The 16775-nt window shown below is 40.4% G+C and overlaps 2 protein-coding genes across 2 annotated transcripts in view; both read left to right on the forward strand.

The window, feature by feature from the left end:
* The first annotated feature begins 10 nt into the window (after positions 1-10).
* LOC120294236 lies at positions 11-12397 on the forward strand. Its single transcript, XM_039314215.1, is given in 18 exon segments — positions 11-883; positions 885-1223; positions 1225-1536; positions 1538-1841; positions 2521-2576; positions 3342-3614; positions 3711-3947; positions 4487-4606; positions 5351-5366; positions 5369-5478; positions 10038-10172; positions 10279-10348; positions 10449-10513; positions 10587-10707; positions 11335-11426; positions 11658-11723; positions 12028-12092; positions 12163-12397. Coding segments are annotated over 18 exon segments (3339 nt in total). The 5' UTR covers positions 11-145; the 3' UTR covers positions 12383-12397.
* Positions 12398-12522: 125 nt separating this feature from the next.
* LOC104452202 (amino acid permease 3) overlaps positions 12523-16775 on the forward strand; it is an 80002-nt gene continuing 75749 nt past the window's right edge. Inside the window, exons 1-3 of the mRNA XM_039314211.1 lie at positions 12523-13881; positions 13993-14086; positions 14187-14401. Of these exons, the coding sequence (XP_039170145.1) occupies positions 13614-13881; positions 13993-14086; positions 14187-14401 (577 nt within the window). The 5' untranslated portion in view covers positions 12523-13613. The remainder of the gene's footprint in view (positions 13882-13992; positions 14087-14186; positions 14402-16775) is intronic.

The following is a 16775-nucleotide window of genomic DNA, read 5'->3' on the forward strand; positions in this document are numbered from 1 at the left end:
GAACAAGAAGTCGACATCAAAATGGGTTTTGGGCTTTGGTGAACTTCGGCCCAATTTTCTCCCCCTCCTTTTTCGCGGGTAACGTAACGAAACGCGATTCCGCACGCCCGAAGAAGCCATTTTCGTCGCTTCCGCGACCTCAGCGATGGAGCCGCCGGAGTGCCCCGTCTGCCTCGCCGCCTACGACGGCGACGAGGCGGTCCCCCGCGTGCTCGCGTGCGGCCACAGCGCGTGCGAGGCCTGCCTCGCGCGCCTCCCCCGGCCCCTCCCGCAGGCCGTCCGGTGCCCCGCGTGCACTCAGCTCGTCAAGCTCCCGCCTCAGGGCCCCGCTTCTCTCCCCAAGAACATCGACCTCCTCCGCCTGTATAACCCCGAGCCTGATCGCGCCGGCCGCGACCGATCGCGTCGAGAATCGTCGGACGATGATCGCCGGGTCATTCGGGAGCTGTTCGTCGGCAAGACGTGGTCCGACCAGCTCTACGCCGCGTGGAAGGAGTGGATACTCCCGTGCGACGCTGTCTCGGTTGAAGAAGATCGCGGGGGCGATCAACGTGACTTTTGGTACAACTTAGTAGGGAGAATTGGTCGTGTGGATTCTGGCTTGTTGTCCATGCGGTGTCGCGAGAAGCAGGAAATCAGTCTTGTTCCGATGGCGTCGTTGTCGAATGGGAGTGAGGACGGTTCGGGATTTAGGTTCGATTACGTTGCGAGGGTTTTGACTTGTTTGAGTAGTATTGGGGAGGAAGCATTGAATGAATTGGCTTTAATTTTGAGGGCGTCGTTGAGAAGACAGTGTAGAGTGTGTCAAGTTTATGGCTTGTGGGGTAATCTTAAGGATGAAGTGCTGTATTTAGTATGTGAGGCTCAATGGACAGGTTTTACGGGTTTTTGACGAGGTGCCGCAGTTTGATGGGGTCGATGGAAACGATGTTAATAAGGATTGGGTGTCCAATTTTGCCATTACAGGTATGGAGATTTGCGAGGGGGTAGTCAGCTTGCATAAGCAAGGGCTTATAGCTGGCTGTTTGGGTCTTTCATGTATGAAGATAGATGAATTTGGACATGTGTATATTGACTTGAATGAGGTCTTGGTGCTGGAAAGGAAGGTCGCCAGGGTTGCTGGTAAATATGTTTCTGATGGAAAAAGAATTGATAACAAAGAGCTGCATAAGATCTTTTACGAGTTACTGGAAAGTGATTCCCTCTTGAGCCCTGAGGTACTTTTTTGAGCTATTGAGGAGATGGGATGCTAAATTAGATGACTCTGGCAGCTCGTATTTTATTGGGTATGGATCAGATGTCTGGGTATTGGGCTGTATGCTCATTAGGCTTCTTCTGGGTGCTGCATTCCCTGGAGACACCTGGAACGTGAGAGAAGAAGATGATTCGGATTTTTCAGTTTTGTACAATAATTGGTTGGAAAATATTGGTTCTTTATTGGAGAAAAAAGTGACCTCGAATTTTGTGTCGTTGAGGCTGGTGCTCCTTGAATGTTTCAACTTGGATCCACAAACACGACCGCTTATAACTGATGTGAGAAAAATGCATTAGGGAACTGATTGTGGGATATCAATGTTGCAATGGGGCTATTGAGGAGGAAGTAGTTAGAGAAGATCCTGAGTTTCATTGCTTGACTTTTGGGAAATTATGTCGGATGGCATGGAAAAGTTCAGATACATGGAGAAAAGATTTGCATGGGAGCGAGCATGCTGGTGGAGCAGATATTCAAAGTGGTAAGGTTGGAGTGGATAAAGAGTTAGTTGAGGGTCTCTCTGAGCAAAGTGTTAGATGCAAAGATCTGCAGGGTCATCTTGACTGTATTACGGGTTTCGCCATTGGAGGTATGGGGCCATTCTCCATGCTTGCGTTGCTGAAATCTTTATATTAATTCTCATTTTTAATGTTCTTCATCAATGTGTTTACTTGATCCATGTTCTTTCTGCATGGTGCCACTGCCCTCTAAAAGCATTGAATCAGTTGACTTCAAATTCCTTCTAGTAAAGAAGTATTCTTTTCATTTATTTGCTTTTCTTTTTTTAATGAAGCACTATGCCACTTTACTTTCTTGTCCATGGCATTGTGTTGCTCTCAAGTGTACTGGGCGTTCTCTCATGTTGTGGATCATCATTTCAGTGAGAGTAGAACTTGTGCTTAACTTTGTATACTTACATCAGAACAGGCTTTGATTGAGTGATTTTGACTTAGACATTGAAGGACCGATTCGCATGAACCTGCTCTGACAACATTTCTGTATGCATAAGAGATACATAACCTGCAAATTTACTCTTGACTAATTTCTTTTTCAGTTCTTTAAAAGGTTTCTTGGTAAGTTTTTTTGTTGTTGCTTCAAACTACTACGGGCTTTGGAATGGGGTACAAAGTTGGAATAGTAAGGTTCTGATGCTTAGGTTATTGACGAATTTTATTGAGCCCAGATGCTTAGGTTATTTAGCAAGCTCATTGAGTTCCAGCTAGTTTGATACTATAACTGCATTCTAAAGTTTGTTTTTGCTCTTGTAGGAGGATTTCTCTTTAGCTCCTCTTTTGATAAAACGGTCCAGGTGTGGTCTTTGCAGGTATGCATGCTAAGCAAAATAGATTACACTGCAATCTATCAACTCACGTCTTTGATTCCCAATGTTCTGCTTTTAGTGTTAAAAGTTTGAATGTGTTATCAATAATTGTCTTAGGCTGACTTACTGATTTCCATTGTATTATTCGTCAAACCTCATTATCATAGACTTCAATCCGATTATGGGGGCATCCCATGACTCTAAGTGAAAAGCAATTCTGACTAATGGTCTAAGCTGATGTTTGAAACAAACTTGTGTGAGTGATTTAGGGAAATTTTTTGAAAAGATCACATATCACGTAATTTGTGGGTTTTGTAGCTGTTGAAAGTGTTCAACAGAAGCTTACAGTTACAGTAATGATTTACCTCTCGACAAGTCTTTTAATCTATTGAGTTGATCTTTTGAAGGCAAAACTTGAAGAGGCTAGTTGCCATTGAGTCCCTAAGCTTAAATTCTATGGCAACTTTTGGAGTTTGAGAGAGTTCTCCGTTTTGGGTCAGAGAATTTGAGAGAACTGTTTTCGACTAAATGGAATACTTGAAAATACAATGCTTTTAAGGTAATACCTTGAATAAGATTATGATCGCCATCAATGTAAAAGCCCGGCCCAATCTGTTGGGACCAATGAATAGATGAACCCAACAGGTGCCATAACTCTCAGGCTCACCTAGAGTTTCAGGAAGCCACAGTCGAAAAAGCATGGTTCCCTGACCTTCATACAGAAAGTTAATACAAGCTTCTTTTTTCCTTTTTTCCATCTTTTTCCAGGATTTCTCTCATATACACTCATTTAGGGGTCATGAACACAAGGTCACGGCTGTAATCTATGCTGATGGGGAACAACAATTATGTGTCAGTGCTGATAGTGGAAGTGGCATTTGTGTCTGGAAAATACATTCCCCTATGATGGAAGAGCCATTAAAAAAATGGTATGAGCAAAAGGATTGGCGGTACAGTGGTATACATGCATTGGCCTACTCAAGAAATGGGTACCTCTATACTGGAAGTGGAGACAAATTGATAAAAGCATGGTCATTGCAGGTGGGCACTTGTGCTCCTAGCTTTATGGATGCTGCTGTTTTGCTTATTTTAAAGGGGGATACAATTTTTACAATCTTTGAGTTTCTTTTTTAACAGGATTGCACCCTTTCATGCAGCATGGATGGTCATAAATCTGTAGTTTCCACAATGGTTGCATTCGGTGGGGTCCTTTACAGTGGCAGTTGGGATGGAACTGTCAGATTATGGTGCCTTAGTGATCATAGTCCCCTGGCAGTATTGGGGGAAGATATACCTGGAAGTATGTCACCAGTCCTATCTATTACAGGGGAGAGGCATTTTCTGGTTGCAGTTCATGAAAATGGAAGTATAAAGGTATTATCATCTTTCAGTCTTTCTTAATCTTTTCGGGGCTTTCTATCATTTGTATTGGGTCTTTGTACATGATAGAGGTTAAAGACAGCTTTCTCATCATAATACAAGTCAATGACTATATGTTGTCTCAAACCAAAATGATAGTGAGAAATAGTTCTTGACTTTACTTGGTGACATTTCCTACTCAGTCTCATGCTGAGAATGGTTATCGGGCAACTCATGGTGCTGTATTGATGAAATTAATGAATTGTAGTCTGTTCGGTTTCTTCAGTTCCCAGAAAGACAGATAATAAAAGCACCGTTGAGATTTTCTGGAGAAGGAAAGAAGAATTGTTAAACTTTGTTCTCCATGGAATCACTGAAAAAACTGTTCATTCGTGGATTCTTGGAAATGGCAGTCTTTTGCATTCTGAAGCTTATAAGGGAGGGGACTAGCTAGCCGGCATTTTTCATGTGGAGTGCCATTTCTAATAGGATGAAACTTTGCCATGGGATGTCCCTATCACTGAAAATTGATTTTGCTCCATTCTGTTTTGTAGGTCTGGAAAAATGATGTGTTCATAAAATCTGCAAAAGTGCATAATAGTGCTATTTTTGCAGTAAGCTTAGAAGGCAAATGGCTGATAACTGGAGGCCGGGAAAAAACCATCAATATACTGGTAAAGTAGTAGTCATCGACTTCTTGCTATATATATTTTCTCAGATAGAAATATATGCTGTGGTTAATTTGCACTTATCACTACTTAAGTTTTTATTGGCCCTATTCCTTTAAAAAGCACCAATTTTTAACTCGAGTCTCAATTCTGGTTGGAATTTTTTTTCCCTCATTAAAAAGCACCAACTTTAGCTCTGGTTCCCATTTTGGCCCCTACTTACTTAGCTTTGGTTCCCATTTTGGCCCATACTTACTTTGTCTCGTAAAAAAACTCCAACTTTATCTGGAATCCCAATTCTGACTTTAACTTCTTATTGTCTTGTAAAAAAGTACCAATTTTCAGTTGGTACCTAAATCCAGCCCCTGTCAAGTTTCTGCTGAATACACATTGAATAACAAGTTGAATCTTGAACATCATCATTGGACGGAAACTTAACAGGGGCTAGATTTGGAAACCAACTAAAAGTCTGCTTTTTAATAAGACAAAAAAAAAAGTTGGGCCGATATTAAGACAAGACCTAAAGTTGGTGTTTTTCATGAGATAAAACAAAACTTGGGCTAGGATTGAGACATGAGCTAAAATAGATGCTCTTTTATGAAACAAAAAAAAAAAAAAAAAAATTGGGCCTAAATTGTAACCTGAACAAAAGTCAGTGTTTTAAGAGAATTGGGCCATTTTTTATTATTGTTCTCTGCTGAGAATATATTTCTTTTTTTTCTTGCATCTTATCTACACAACAATCTGCAGGAATTATCAGATGATGAGTTCAGGTAGACATAAGACCGGTTGGTTCAATACCTTGTGGTTCTGTTGTAACGGCTCTCTTAAGCTGGCAGGGAAAAAATTTTGCCGGATGTGCTAATAGGTCTGCGAAGGTACTCCACCAAATTAATGATTCTCTTGTCATGTTATTAAGAATCAAGATTGCTGGCTTCCCGTATTGCTTTTGCCAGCTTTATGTCATACAGTGGTTTGCATGATTGGGTCAAATATTTTTCTTTGACACTGGCCAAAAAAAAAAAAAAAAAAATTGTGATATATCTATTTACATGGCGCCATACTTTTTGAGTTAATTTTATGGAGCAAATGCATGCCTTTGGTCATTTGGTTGCTCTATTTTAATTGACACATATTTCTTTACAATCCTAGAAGGTCATACCTGTTCAATCAATAATTGCGCTGGTTCACAATGCTTGTAAAATCTTTGCCTGTAAACCTATTTGAGTTCTTGTCCTAATGTTCCCAATCTCTCTCTTGTGTTTGTTACATTATCACTGTAAGGAGAAACAGTGAACTGCGAGTATGTCGTACAAGCTACATATCTTTTGCTGAGTCATCCACTTGAACAATCTATTGCCTCCAGATTCAGATTTGTCAACTGTATCATCCTCTATTTATTTTTTTCCCAAGCAACCTGGGAAAATATAGAAACTGCACCGTGTTGATCTATATAGTTTAGGCTGGAGCTTCCTTTAGAACGAAAATATCGTCTGCCACCCCAAAAGTTCTGATTAATCTTTGTATTACTCTCTTCAACTTCTCACAACATAGTCAAAATCTTTCTCACGCATCATTTCGTTCTTGTGTACTTTCTACGATGATTAGCTAATCTAAGTGAACGAATTCAAATTTGCAGGTTTATTATTCCGGAATGTGATTATCTTCTATCTCAATGCATCATTCTGTTCTTGTGTACTTTTTACAGATGATAAGCTGATCTCAGTGGTCATGTTCCAATATGCAGGTTTATTATTCCGGCAAGTGATTATCTTAGCCAGTGAGTTTTTCTAGGAAGAGATCATTGATTTTCTGACGATAGAGATAAACTTTTTCATCTAAAGGTGCTTCCTTAAGTTTGGTGTTGCGTCTTTACTTTGGAGCAACAAATCCTCATTGGATATTGAGTTAAATATCTGATTCTATGTATATAATAGCCACTCAGATCCCTAGTAAACACAAAAGGATAGCTGGATCTATTTGTTACAGGTGGTTTCTTCAACTGCTGGGAGAGTTGAAGGTGACAGGGTTGATGCAAGCAGTTGTTACTCTTGTATGTAAAGAAGCTATTTCTGTATGACATGTATATAACACAAGTTACCTCCAATAAAGACGATGTCTGGAATAAATGATCTATGTTAATACTCTGACAAAGAATAGTATAAAACGAAAAGTATTTTTTTCCCTTTTTCCTTCACTTCTTACCCGGCTATGAGCTTCGCTTCTGAGACTTAACTGGCACAAACCCCCAACCCCACTCCATGCGGCTGTAGGTATGCCCAGACATTAGTTACTATGTTTGGTTGTTTACATTTCTGAGCATGCCGTATCCGCCTGTGAATGGAATTCTATAAGATGTGTTGATTCGAATAGGTATAATCTACACTACCAGCTTCTCAGTTTGTATGATGAAAGTGTAATGGTGCATGAAATGTTTCCCTGATCAGGCATTACTTGTTCTCTTTCAGAAATTTGGCAGTCACAGGTCATTGATGTTTCTCTATGTCTGTGAATCACATTCCTGACCATCTTCCTCTATGTCTGTGAATCACACTCCTGACCATCTTCCATTGGTTTCAGCAAGTCTAGCAGCATTATCCAATACACAGAACCGATATTACAGTGTTATATGACCTCATGTGGCATTTGCAGGGGAAGGTTTGTGCGTTTTGTCGAATAGATAAATTACAGACACATTTAAATGCCTGGTCTTTTGTCCAATGTCGCCGGAGCTCGCCCACTGAAAATTGTTATGAGATATTCTTGGTAGACGAAGTCCGATATTAAAGTTACGTATGACAATTGGACCCGATTTGATATGGCTTATCCCGTTCATTGGTTAGTCTTCTTGGGAGGTTTCTAATCCATTTTAGGGAAACCTCTTCCTCTTAATTTTGTTTGGACTAATCTTGGGCCCGCAACATTATTATTAATGGATTCGAATTCATGGTCTAAATGAAAGTGCTACTATTAATTTTCCAAAATTTATCATCAGCCAATATTATGATTACTGATTTGTCAACCCACCAATTGATCATGTTACTTATCAAAACTGAAGTTATTATAGAAACTTAAAATCTAGTTACACTTCCAAGGGAAAATGAATTAGCGGATAACGGCATGGGTTAACGACTAGGTTGCATACCGTATGCAGTTTCTGAATAACTTTTTTCTAATTTTAGAAAAGAAGTCACTTTAATGTAAATGAGAATAGGTTGCATATTTCTAGCTTTATGTGCGTGGAAAAGCAAACCAGTATTCTTTCGTAATGATGAAGCATTGCAAACCTAAAAGCCCTGTGGTACTTTAATATTGACCGGCAACTTATTTAACCTGTAATGTATTGGTAAATTATCAACAGTTGTTTGATTTTTTAAATTATCAATAATTTTATCAATCACCAATGTCTACTTGCATAGCCTACGAAATTTACTGTCTCTTATCTGCGTCTACTTTACTAACTTTTATTTGCTTATTTCAAAATAACTAATTGCTTCAAGAACTTGCCCATATTTGTCTGCTAAGATAACTATAAGTTACTAGCTCTTATATCAAAAGCGATATTGACTTGAGTGTTTACCGTTTGTTCACGGATTAAGGTATTGCCCAGATAGCTTTACCAACTCTTATTTGATTGAGTTAATCTATTTAACTATTTAGAACCGGCCACCTGTTTTTAGTAATTTTGTATAACTTCAAAAAATATATGTTAGATAATTATAAGAACGTTGGCAATTTACAAAACGATCTAATAAACGTTTCAAGTAAATGTTAGTAGATTATTTAAATAATTGGTAGTTTCCAAACTATCAAACAAATTCTGATTGGGACTTAAATAAAAATTGATAATTTCTATAAGAGCTAGTAACAAATAAACGTTAGTAAACTGTGAAATTGATTAGCATTTTCACCTACACAAAATAAATATCGATGAAAGGACTAAAACAAGAGTTGATAATTTCCTAAAAGTGTAGTAAATTTAACATGTCAGTAAGCTCTGTAAATAAATTTTAAAACTGTTGAAAATTTCGAAACAATTGAATGAGTGTTAGCAACTTGCTCGAATAAAGTTAGTAGAATTAAACTAGTTGGTAACTTGACTAATGAAAAGTTGGTAGAGAAACTTAATCAAAGTGTGAGAATTTCTTATAAGAGTTAGTAAGCATAACACATTAATAACTTCAACAAATAAATGTCGATAGTTTAGAGGAACGGTAGGCAATTTCAAATCAATACAATAAACTTTAGTAAGTAGGCTCAAATAAGAGTTGATAATTTTCTATAAAAGTTAGTATCTTTTCATATTGGTAAGTTGCGTATATAAAGTTTGTGGAATAATGAAACAGTTTGCTGTAATCTAAAACAGTCCAATAAATATTGGTGATTTTTCACATAAGTGTTTTATCGATAGAATTTTATGTGTAAGTTTAAGATATGGGTAAGTTCCAATTTTTGCCTTACAGAACAGTATAATATCATAGTTATAATTTTACGTATAGAATTAATGAAGGGGGTTGGTATATTGAAAACCTCAAATTGGTGCACCTATAATAAATTTATCATAAACTAAATTTTTAATTATTAACAACTCTAAACCGATACACCTAGGATAAATATACTTTCCGCTAAATTTTACAAGTCACATTACTGAGTTTGATGATACATAGTAGTTCATAGGTATACTAATTTGGGATTTTATCTTATATTTATCATAGGTGTATCAATTTATAGTTTTTTGTAATAGTAATCTAATTTAAGAGAAACTAGAGAAAAGTAATTTGTCTCAAATGTACCGGTTTGTATTGGTTATGGTAAAAAAATTAGTTTTGATTAAATTTGTCACAAATATATTAGTTTGGAATTTTTCATGATATTAACTTTTAAATTAACGGAAGATTAGATTAAATCAGAAATTAATCATCAGATGCCAATCTAGGTTAGCCATTTTCTTTTCCTTTTCTCTTCGCGGTTTGGATTTTGCAGTGGCAGATAAAATACAAAAGCTTAGCAGAGGACAAGACGAGCAGGTGCTGAAGCTCCATTTTTGCTTTGCTAAGCTTGGCATGAATTAACTCTCTCTCTCTCTCTCTCTCTCTCTCTCTCCTCTCTTCCTCCCCCGCATCACATGGCAACCGTGCCTGCTCTTGTTCAGCTCCACACCGTCAGCTCAAACCCACCTCCACCCCAACAACACCCACTTCATTTCTTGAAACCCACATCATCTTTCCCATGCTCGGCATCTCCTTCCCGCTCGCTTCCTTCGTCGCACGACCTCCGGCGGCGTCGCTTGACTCGGGTCTCTGCGGTCGTGGCTGTGAAGGTTTTGAATTTGTGGCTCGGCGCGTGTTTTTGTTTTTGGCCATCGCACGCCACCTGCTCGATGGTATGCTCCTGTTAAAGGTTGCTCATTTTTTCTGTTTTCTTGGTTTCCCGTTAGGAGAATAATGGACGTGTCGCGAGGACGTGGAGGGATTTCGCGAGCTTGAATTACTGGGTTGTGCGGGATTATTATCGACTTGTGGAGGCGGTCAATTATCTCGAGCCACAGATGCAGAGGCTCGCTGATGATCAGGTTGGTATAATTTAAAATTCCTTTTATTAAGCCTACGTGCTAAGCTTTTCAGTCTAAATAACCGGGTGCTGTCTTTCTGCAAATGTCCTTGTGGTGTGCTTGATAGTTGGCTGCGAAGACACTGGAATTTAGACGAAGGCTGGGGCAGGGCGAAACACTGGCTGATATTCAAAGTGGTGGGAGCTTTGCTTTTCATTTTATGGGTCTTGAGTTTTATGTCTTTGTATTTTCAACCCTTTTGAGGCAGTCATTCTGCTTCGGTTATCTTATTCACAGAGGCATTTGCCGTGGTACGCGAAGCTGCAAAGAGAAAACTTGGAATGCGCCACTTTGATGTACAGGTTTGTCTTTTGACCATCTTCTTTAGTTCCATCTCTTTGTAAGCCGTCACATTATTCCGATATGTTAGTCTAGATTATTGGTGGTGCTGTGCTTCATGACGGATCCATTGCGGAGATGAAAACGGGGGAAGGGAAGACATTGGTATCTACTCTGGCGGCATATCTTAATGCTTTGACTGGTGAAGGTGTACATGGTATGTGAATGTATAGAAGGATTTGTTGCCATCCAACTGCATGCAGCTAATAAGTCGTTCTTCAACAGTAATCTTTTGAATCGTGGAAATTGGTAGCTTAACAGTGCTTTACAATTTTTCCTACAAACTACACACTTAAAGAAAAGCTGTAATAGTGATAGTTCTTTTGCATCTCTAACTTGCTCAATAACTGTCATAATGTCCCTTAATAGCTTACTGTCATAATGTCCCTTAATAGCATATTGAAGGAAGTCGTGTTCCTTCCATCTTTTCCTCCAACAAAATACCATTCAAAACTGCCATCTTCCTATGTACTTTCTGATTCATCTTTTGGAACAGAAAATATTGGCAAAATTGAATATGTTTGACATATTATCCTCAAGCATAAAGAAATTTATTCGTGTTTGACACGGTGCGTATTGTATATATTTTACATATGTTAACAGCCTGTCATTTCACCTAGAAATGCTTGTCACTCACTTATCTGTCCATACCTCTACCAATATTCAGAGTTGTTTCTCTAATCTTTCTGTTGCTTGTTCAAGAGGATATTTAACCTTTGTTATACAAGATTAATTGGTCATTTCATTATCGATTTCGTGATGTTATTATCCTTTCCCTTGACAGTGGTAACAGTGAATGATTATCTAGCTCAACGTGATGCTGAGTGGATGGGGCGTGTTCATCGCTTCTTGGGCCTCTCGGTGGGTTTAATTCAGGTTACTTATTAACGAAGCTCTTTGCAAAGAGTCATCTGTTATTCTCACAGTGCCATATACTGCTTTAAAAAATCCAATTGGGAAAGAAAACGGGCTCAATCAGAATTTGATTTGATTTTGTGTTTATCTGTGAAAACGTTACCAATATTTGTGTGGGAAGATGCGAAAAATGCTACAACTTCAGTCTTCAACTTGCTTATCTTCTGTCTTTTTATGTGCTTGCACGTACAGAAGGGAATGAAATCAGCGGAAAGGAGACGCAACTACCAATGCGATATAACCTACACTAATAATTCTGTTGGTGATCTCTTCCCTTGGCAGTTTACTTTGATTTTGTTGCTCATATTTACAGATTCAAATTTATCAATTGATTGGCAATCTATTCACTATGACTTAAAGTAGGGTGCTTTTTCTTTGTCATCCTTGCATTTATGCACTTGTCCACTTGCAAGATCCATGTTTTAGAACAGTCGTTACCCTTATAGCTCTTTTGGACGCTAGAGTAATGAATGTTCTGCTTGAGAAATTTCATAAACTGTCACCACCCTTTTGATGACATGTACTCTTGGTTGCTTATGTTTAATTCAAATAATGTTTTCAGGAACTTGGCTTTGATTATTTGAGGGATAATCTAGCAGGCAATAGCGAGCACCTTGTTATGAAATGGTAAACTCACAATCCTACTTAAAGTACATGCTCCGATCTTATAATCCTGATTAGATATAGTTTTGTGTAGGCCAAAGCCCTTTCATTTTGCGATCGTTGACGAAGTTGATTCTGTTCTTATCGATGAAGGAAGAAATCCTTTATTAATTAGTGGGGAGGTAATGTCTGCTAATTTTCATGTGCCCAAATCTAGGCGAGGGTCACCAACCCTCGTGCTGGCTTGGTGGCGCTCACCTAGGGCCCTCGGACTGGGTTGCCTAAGTCTGGGGGCGCTGGGCGAAGGCCGGTGACCCTCACCCAGATCTGGGAGAGGGTCGCCGCTCTCTCCCATCCTAGCCCTCACCTCTAGTCAATGGGGGTCGTCGTGCGACCCCGCTAGCCGTCGTTACCGCCCCACTGGTGATGGGGCGGCCACAGTCCTCCGGCTTGTGTTTTCCCCTTCTCTCTATTTTTTTTTTTTTTTTTTCAAGTTTTAAATAATTAAATTTATATTTATATTGTGTTTGAACAAAATTACCCCGATCAGTCGGAATTTTTTACTAATTGGCGAGCCAGCAAGGCTAGGCCCTTATTTGAAATAGTTATAACCACTTTAGGCCCTTCTTTTAGACTGATACAACCACTTTAGGTCCTTATTTGAAGCAAAATCCATTTCGGACCCTTATTCAAGAAAATAAGGGCACTTCGAGCCATTATTTGAAATTTTCTGAAAAACATATTTGTACATGAAATTTGTGATTAAGAATAATATTATTCGAATATTATGATTAAGAATAATATTAACCACAATGGTATGATATCAAACTAATCATTCTATTATTACGTCATTAATACTATTCTAATGATTAATATGCGTATTTTTTAACATGAGAGAGAGAGAGAGAGAGATGGTGCTTGGGAAAAGTGATAATAGTTTTGATTATATAGCTATTACATAAAGTCATGTAATAACTATTATAGTAGCAACTATGAAAAGGATTACAATTTATAGGCACAATCTGTGATAATCAATAAATTTGTGATTGGCCTGTAATTTGATAATCACTGATACAAATCAAACATGTTAAAAGTTACATGACGAGATGAAAGACTAACTTTTGTCTTAATGAGTTTCCAGTTGATGGTTATTTGTGTCTCTTTTAGTTATGTCTCTTTTCATAAACCATCATTGACAAGCTTAAACTTTCATATATAAATGATATATACCTTTCTTCGGGAAAGGCTTTAATGGGCACGACAAACGATGGAGATCAATGATACTCTAGATATGCCGAAAGTTACGATGACATTGGCATATATTCTCTCTCTCTCTTTTATTTATAATTATTTATTATGTGATTTTTTATAATTTAAAATAAACTGTTATTCTCGTAAATATATACCACCCCATCCCTCATTCCTCCTTGTTCGTCTCTTTGCGACCCCTAACGCACTACTCTCATTTCTTCTTCTCGGTTTCCCATGTCCAGCTTGCTCTTCCCTCGCTCTCTCAGCTTCTTTACATCTTGTAGGGGGGCATAAATGCCTTCATGGTTGTCCCAACGCTTCGACAACCATTGTTGTCCCCATTGCGAAGGGACAGTATTGACAACGAGTATTCACATAATCACATCAGTGATCGGTGTTGGAGTCCTGTCCCTGGCGTGGGCCACCGCACAGCTCGGCTGGATTGCTGGCCCTATCACTATGCTCCTGTTCTCCCTTGTCACTTGCTACACCTCCCAAATCCTCGCCGCCTGTTTCCGCCCTGAAGACAACACCTACATGGATGTCGTCACTGCCAATCTTGGTATGCTAATACAGTATTGGTGTTCAATTTTAAATTCACATAGTAATGTCTCCGTCATGACCAATCAAGGTGCGTTGGGCGCTAAATCTTCTCTTTGAATAAATTCTCCAGGTGGGTTCAAAGTCGAGCTTTGTGGGCTGGTTGAGTGCGTGACCGTCTTTGGGGCTGCCGTCAGTTACACCATCGCATCTTCCATTCGCCTGGCGTGAGTATATTTTCAGTGAAAATTCTTGTGATTGTTATTTCACCTGTGTCGAAAGTTATGCGAGTTGGATTGAATTTGTTGGCTTCTGAGGTCATTAAAGGAATATCGAGAGGCCCGTTTGCTTCCACAAGCACGGTGTCCAGCACGCGTGCCCCATCAAAAGGAATCGTTGCATGATTGCAGTCGGCATCATTGAGATCCTCCTCTCGCAGATCCTCCCTTCAGATCATCCGGGGTGGATATCTCTTGTCGCCGCTGTCATGTCCCTTTGCTACTCCAGCATTGAAGTTTTCCTTGGTATTGCCAAAATTAAAGGTACTTGAATTATTTTCTTGCTAACTGCTATAATTATCTTTTTGAACTATCTCCATCGGTCATAGAGCCTAGTCTCATCTGGTCTTCTGTTCTGGCTCGTTAAATCTTCAGCGACGGTGAAAATCATGGGAAGTCTCGCTGAAATCAGCACCAGCACCGTGACCTCAACGCAGAAGCTATGGGGGTGGTTTCAGGCACTTGGTGTCATGGCCTTTGCCTATGAGTACTTCCTTGTCTTCCCTGAAATTCTGGTGAATAAGTCAATGTCCTCTCACATGCATGACAGAAGAAAGTACTGTGATGGTTAATAATGCAATGAGATTAAAATCGTTGATATGATAAGTTTATATATGCTCCAGGGCATGATCCGGCCCTCAGTTCGGCGACCAGCCCTCCCCTATCACCAGTCACTGAAGCATGAGAAAGAAAGAGGGAGGAAAAAAATAAAAAAGAGAGAAAAAAATTCAAAAAAATTCGCAAAAAATAAAATATTATTTAAAAATTATCCACCGGCGTCAGCCGACCAAATTTGGCCAAATGGACTAAGTTGGCACAATTCTAAAGGGTTTAGGAATGAATTAGTAAAAAAAAAAAATGAGGAGTGAATTGGAAAAATTATAATAGGTTTAGAATTTTTTTAGTAATTTTCCTCTCTCGTGAAACAATGATGAGAATTTTTACTGAAAATTTACTCACATCATGCAAATGAAAGATGCAATGTTATAACTGATGGCAACCCCAAAGAGGTTCACTTATTGAACCAGCCCATAGAGCCTGACTTTGAACTCACCTGGAGAATTTAATCAAAAGAGGAGATTTTAGCCTCAGACACAACATGATTGGACATGACTCAGACATTACCATTGGAATATGAACGTGAACACGAATATAAATGTGACATATGAGATTGGCACTGACGGCATCCATGTAGTTATAGCTGCGCTTGCCGGTGATAGAGTCGCCGGAGTGGTAACAGTCGACAAGGAGGGTGGAGGTATAGTACGTGATCAAGGCGAACGGGAGCATGATGGCAGGGCCAGCAATCTAGCCGAGCTGCCCAAGCCAGGGACAGGACTCTGGACCTAATCACTGCCGTGATTATGTAAGCATTCGCTGTCCATACCGTCCCTGCATTCGCTCACACACAAGCCCACCATAAGGAACATTGTCACTAAGCATTCTAAATTCTATTTTATTATTAGTCCATTAAAAAGAAAAAGAGAAGGTTGTAATTTCACCCACGGTCCTAAAATCACGACACGTGTCGATGCGAAATTTGGCTAGGCTGAGAAAATATTCAGTGGTTCGTGCGCGCCCCGTCATCTGCTGACGTGGCGCACACGTACCACTCAGCTATCGACACCTGTCCTGGGGGACTCGCTGGAAAATGAAAGGACTTGCTCGGCTTGGCTCGGCTCGGCTCGGCTCGCTGACAGAGGAAAAGACAGGTCAATGGGTCAAGAATTCGTAAGCTCCCGCCCGAAAAGTTTCTCTCATCAATTGAATTTTAAGGGGTTTTCTCTCCTCTTAAGAGAACGAACGAACAGAGAACGACGAGACCTGTTTCTCCGCGCATTCCAGCCCCTCCGCTTCCGGCTCTGCCTCCTCAAAAGCCTCGCCGGTCATCTGCATCTGGCACGTCGCCTCCTCCGAGAGCCTCGCCAGTCGCCGTCGGGTCCCGACCCCCTCCGCCTTTGACTGTTCCCACGGAGATGGAGCACAAGGTTTGCGCTCGCGTTGATCTATCGGCAACTTCTGGACCTCAATTCCCTCCGACGAACTCCGACTCCGAGCCACCGTGAGGTCTTTGGACTCTATGTCATCGAGGTCGATGGTCGGGACCTGAGGGCCTCATGCTTCTTCTCCTTCTCCGCCTCCCCAAAGCATCGCCGGTCTACTGCTGGCACATCGCCCCGAGAGCCCCGCCGATCGCAGCTGGGTCCCGAGCCTCCTCTGCGTCCGCCTCCGCCTTCGACTGTTTCCAACGCGGAGATGGAGCACGGAGTGACAGAAGGAGAAGAGAAGAAAGGACGAAACCACCCTTCCCTCCTCCTCCCGTCCCCTAAACTCTTCTCGCCGTTTTCGACAGCTTCATCGATGCCTTCGATAGTTGTGTCCGATTCAGCTCAATCCCTGAAGAAATCCAAAAGCAAGAGCAAAGAGAAGAAGATGAAGGCGAAGGTCCAGCTCGAGGCCGACGGCAGCTTCGAGTCTCCGACGACGGACAAGAAGCACAGGAAGGAAAAGAAGAGCGGCAGCAAAGGCTCCGAATCCATGCAGCCGAAGCTCCTGGAGCATCAAGGGGATGCGAAGAAGGAGAAGAAGAGGAAGGCGCTGGAGTTGTGCGAGGACGACGAGGAAGACGAGCGAGACC

This window comes from Eucalyptus grandis, chromosome 6 (genome assembly GCF_016545825.1).
Source record: "Eucalyptus grandis isolate ANBG69807.140 chromosome 6, ASM1654582v1, whole genome shotgun sequence".
Lineage (NCBI taxonomy): Eukaryota > Viridiplantae > Streptophyta > Magnoliopsida > Myrtales > Myrtaceae > Eucalyptus > Eucalyptus grandis.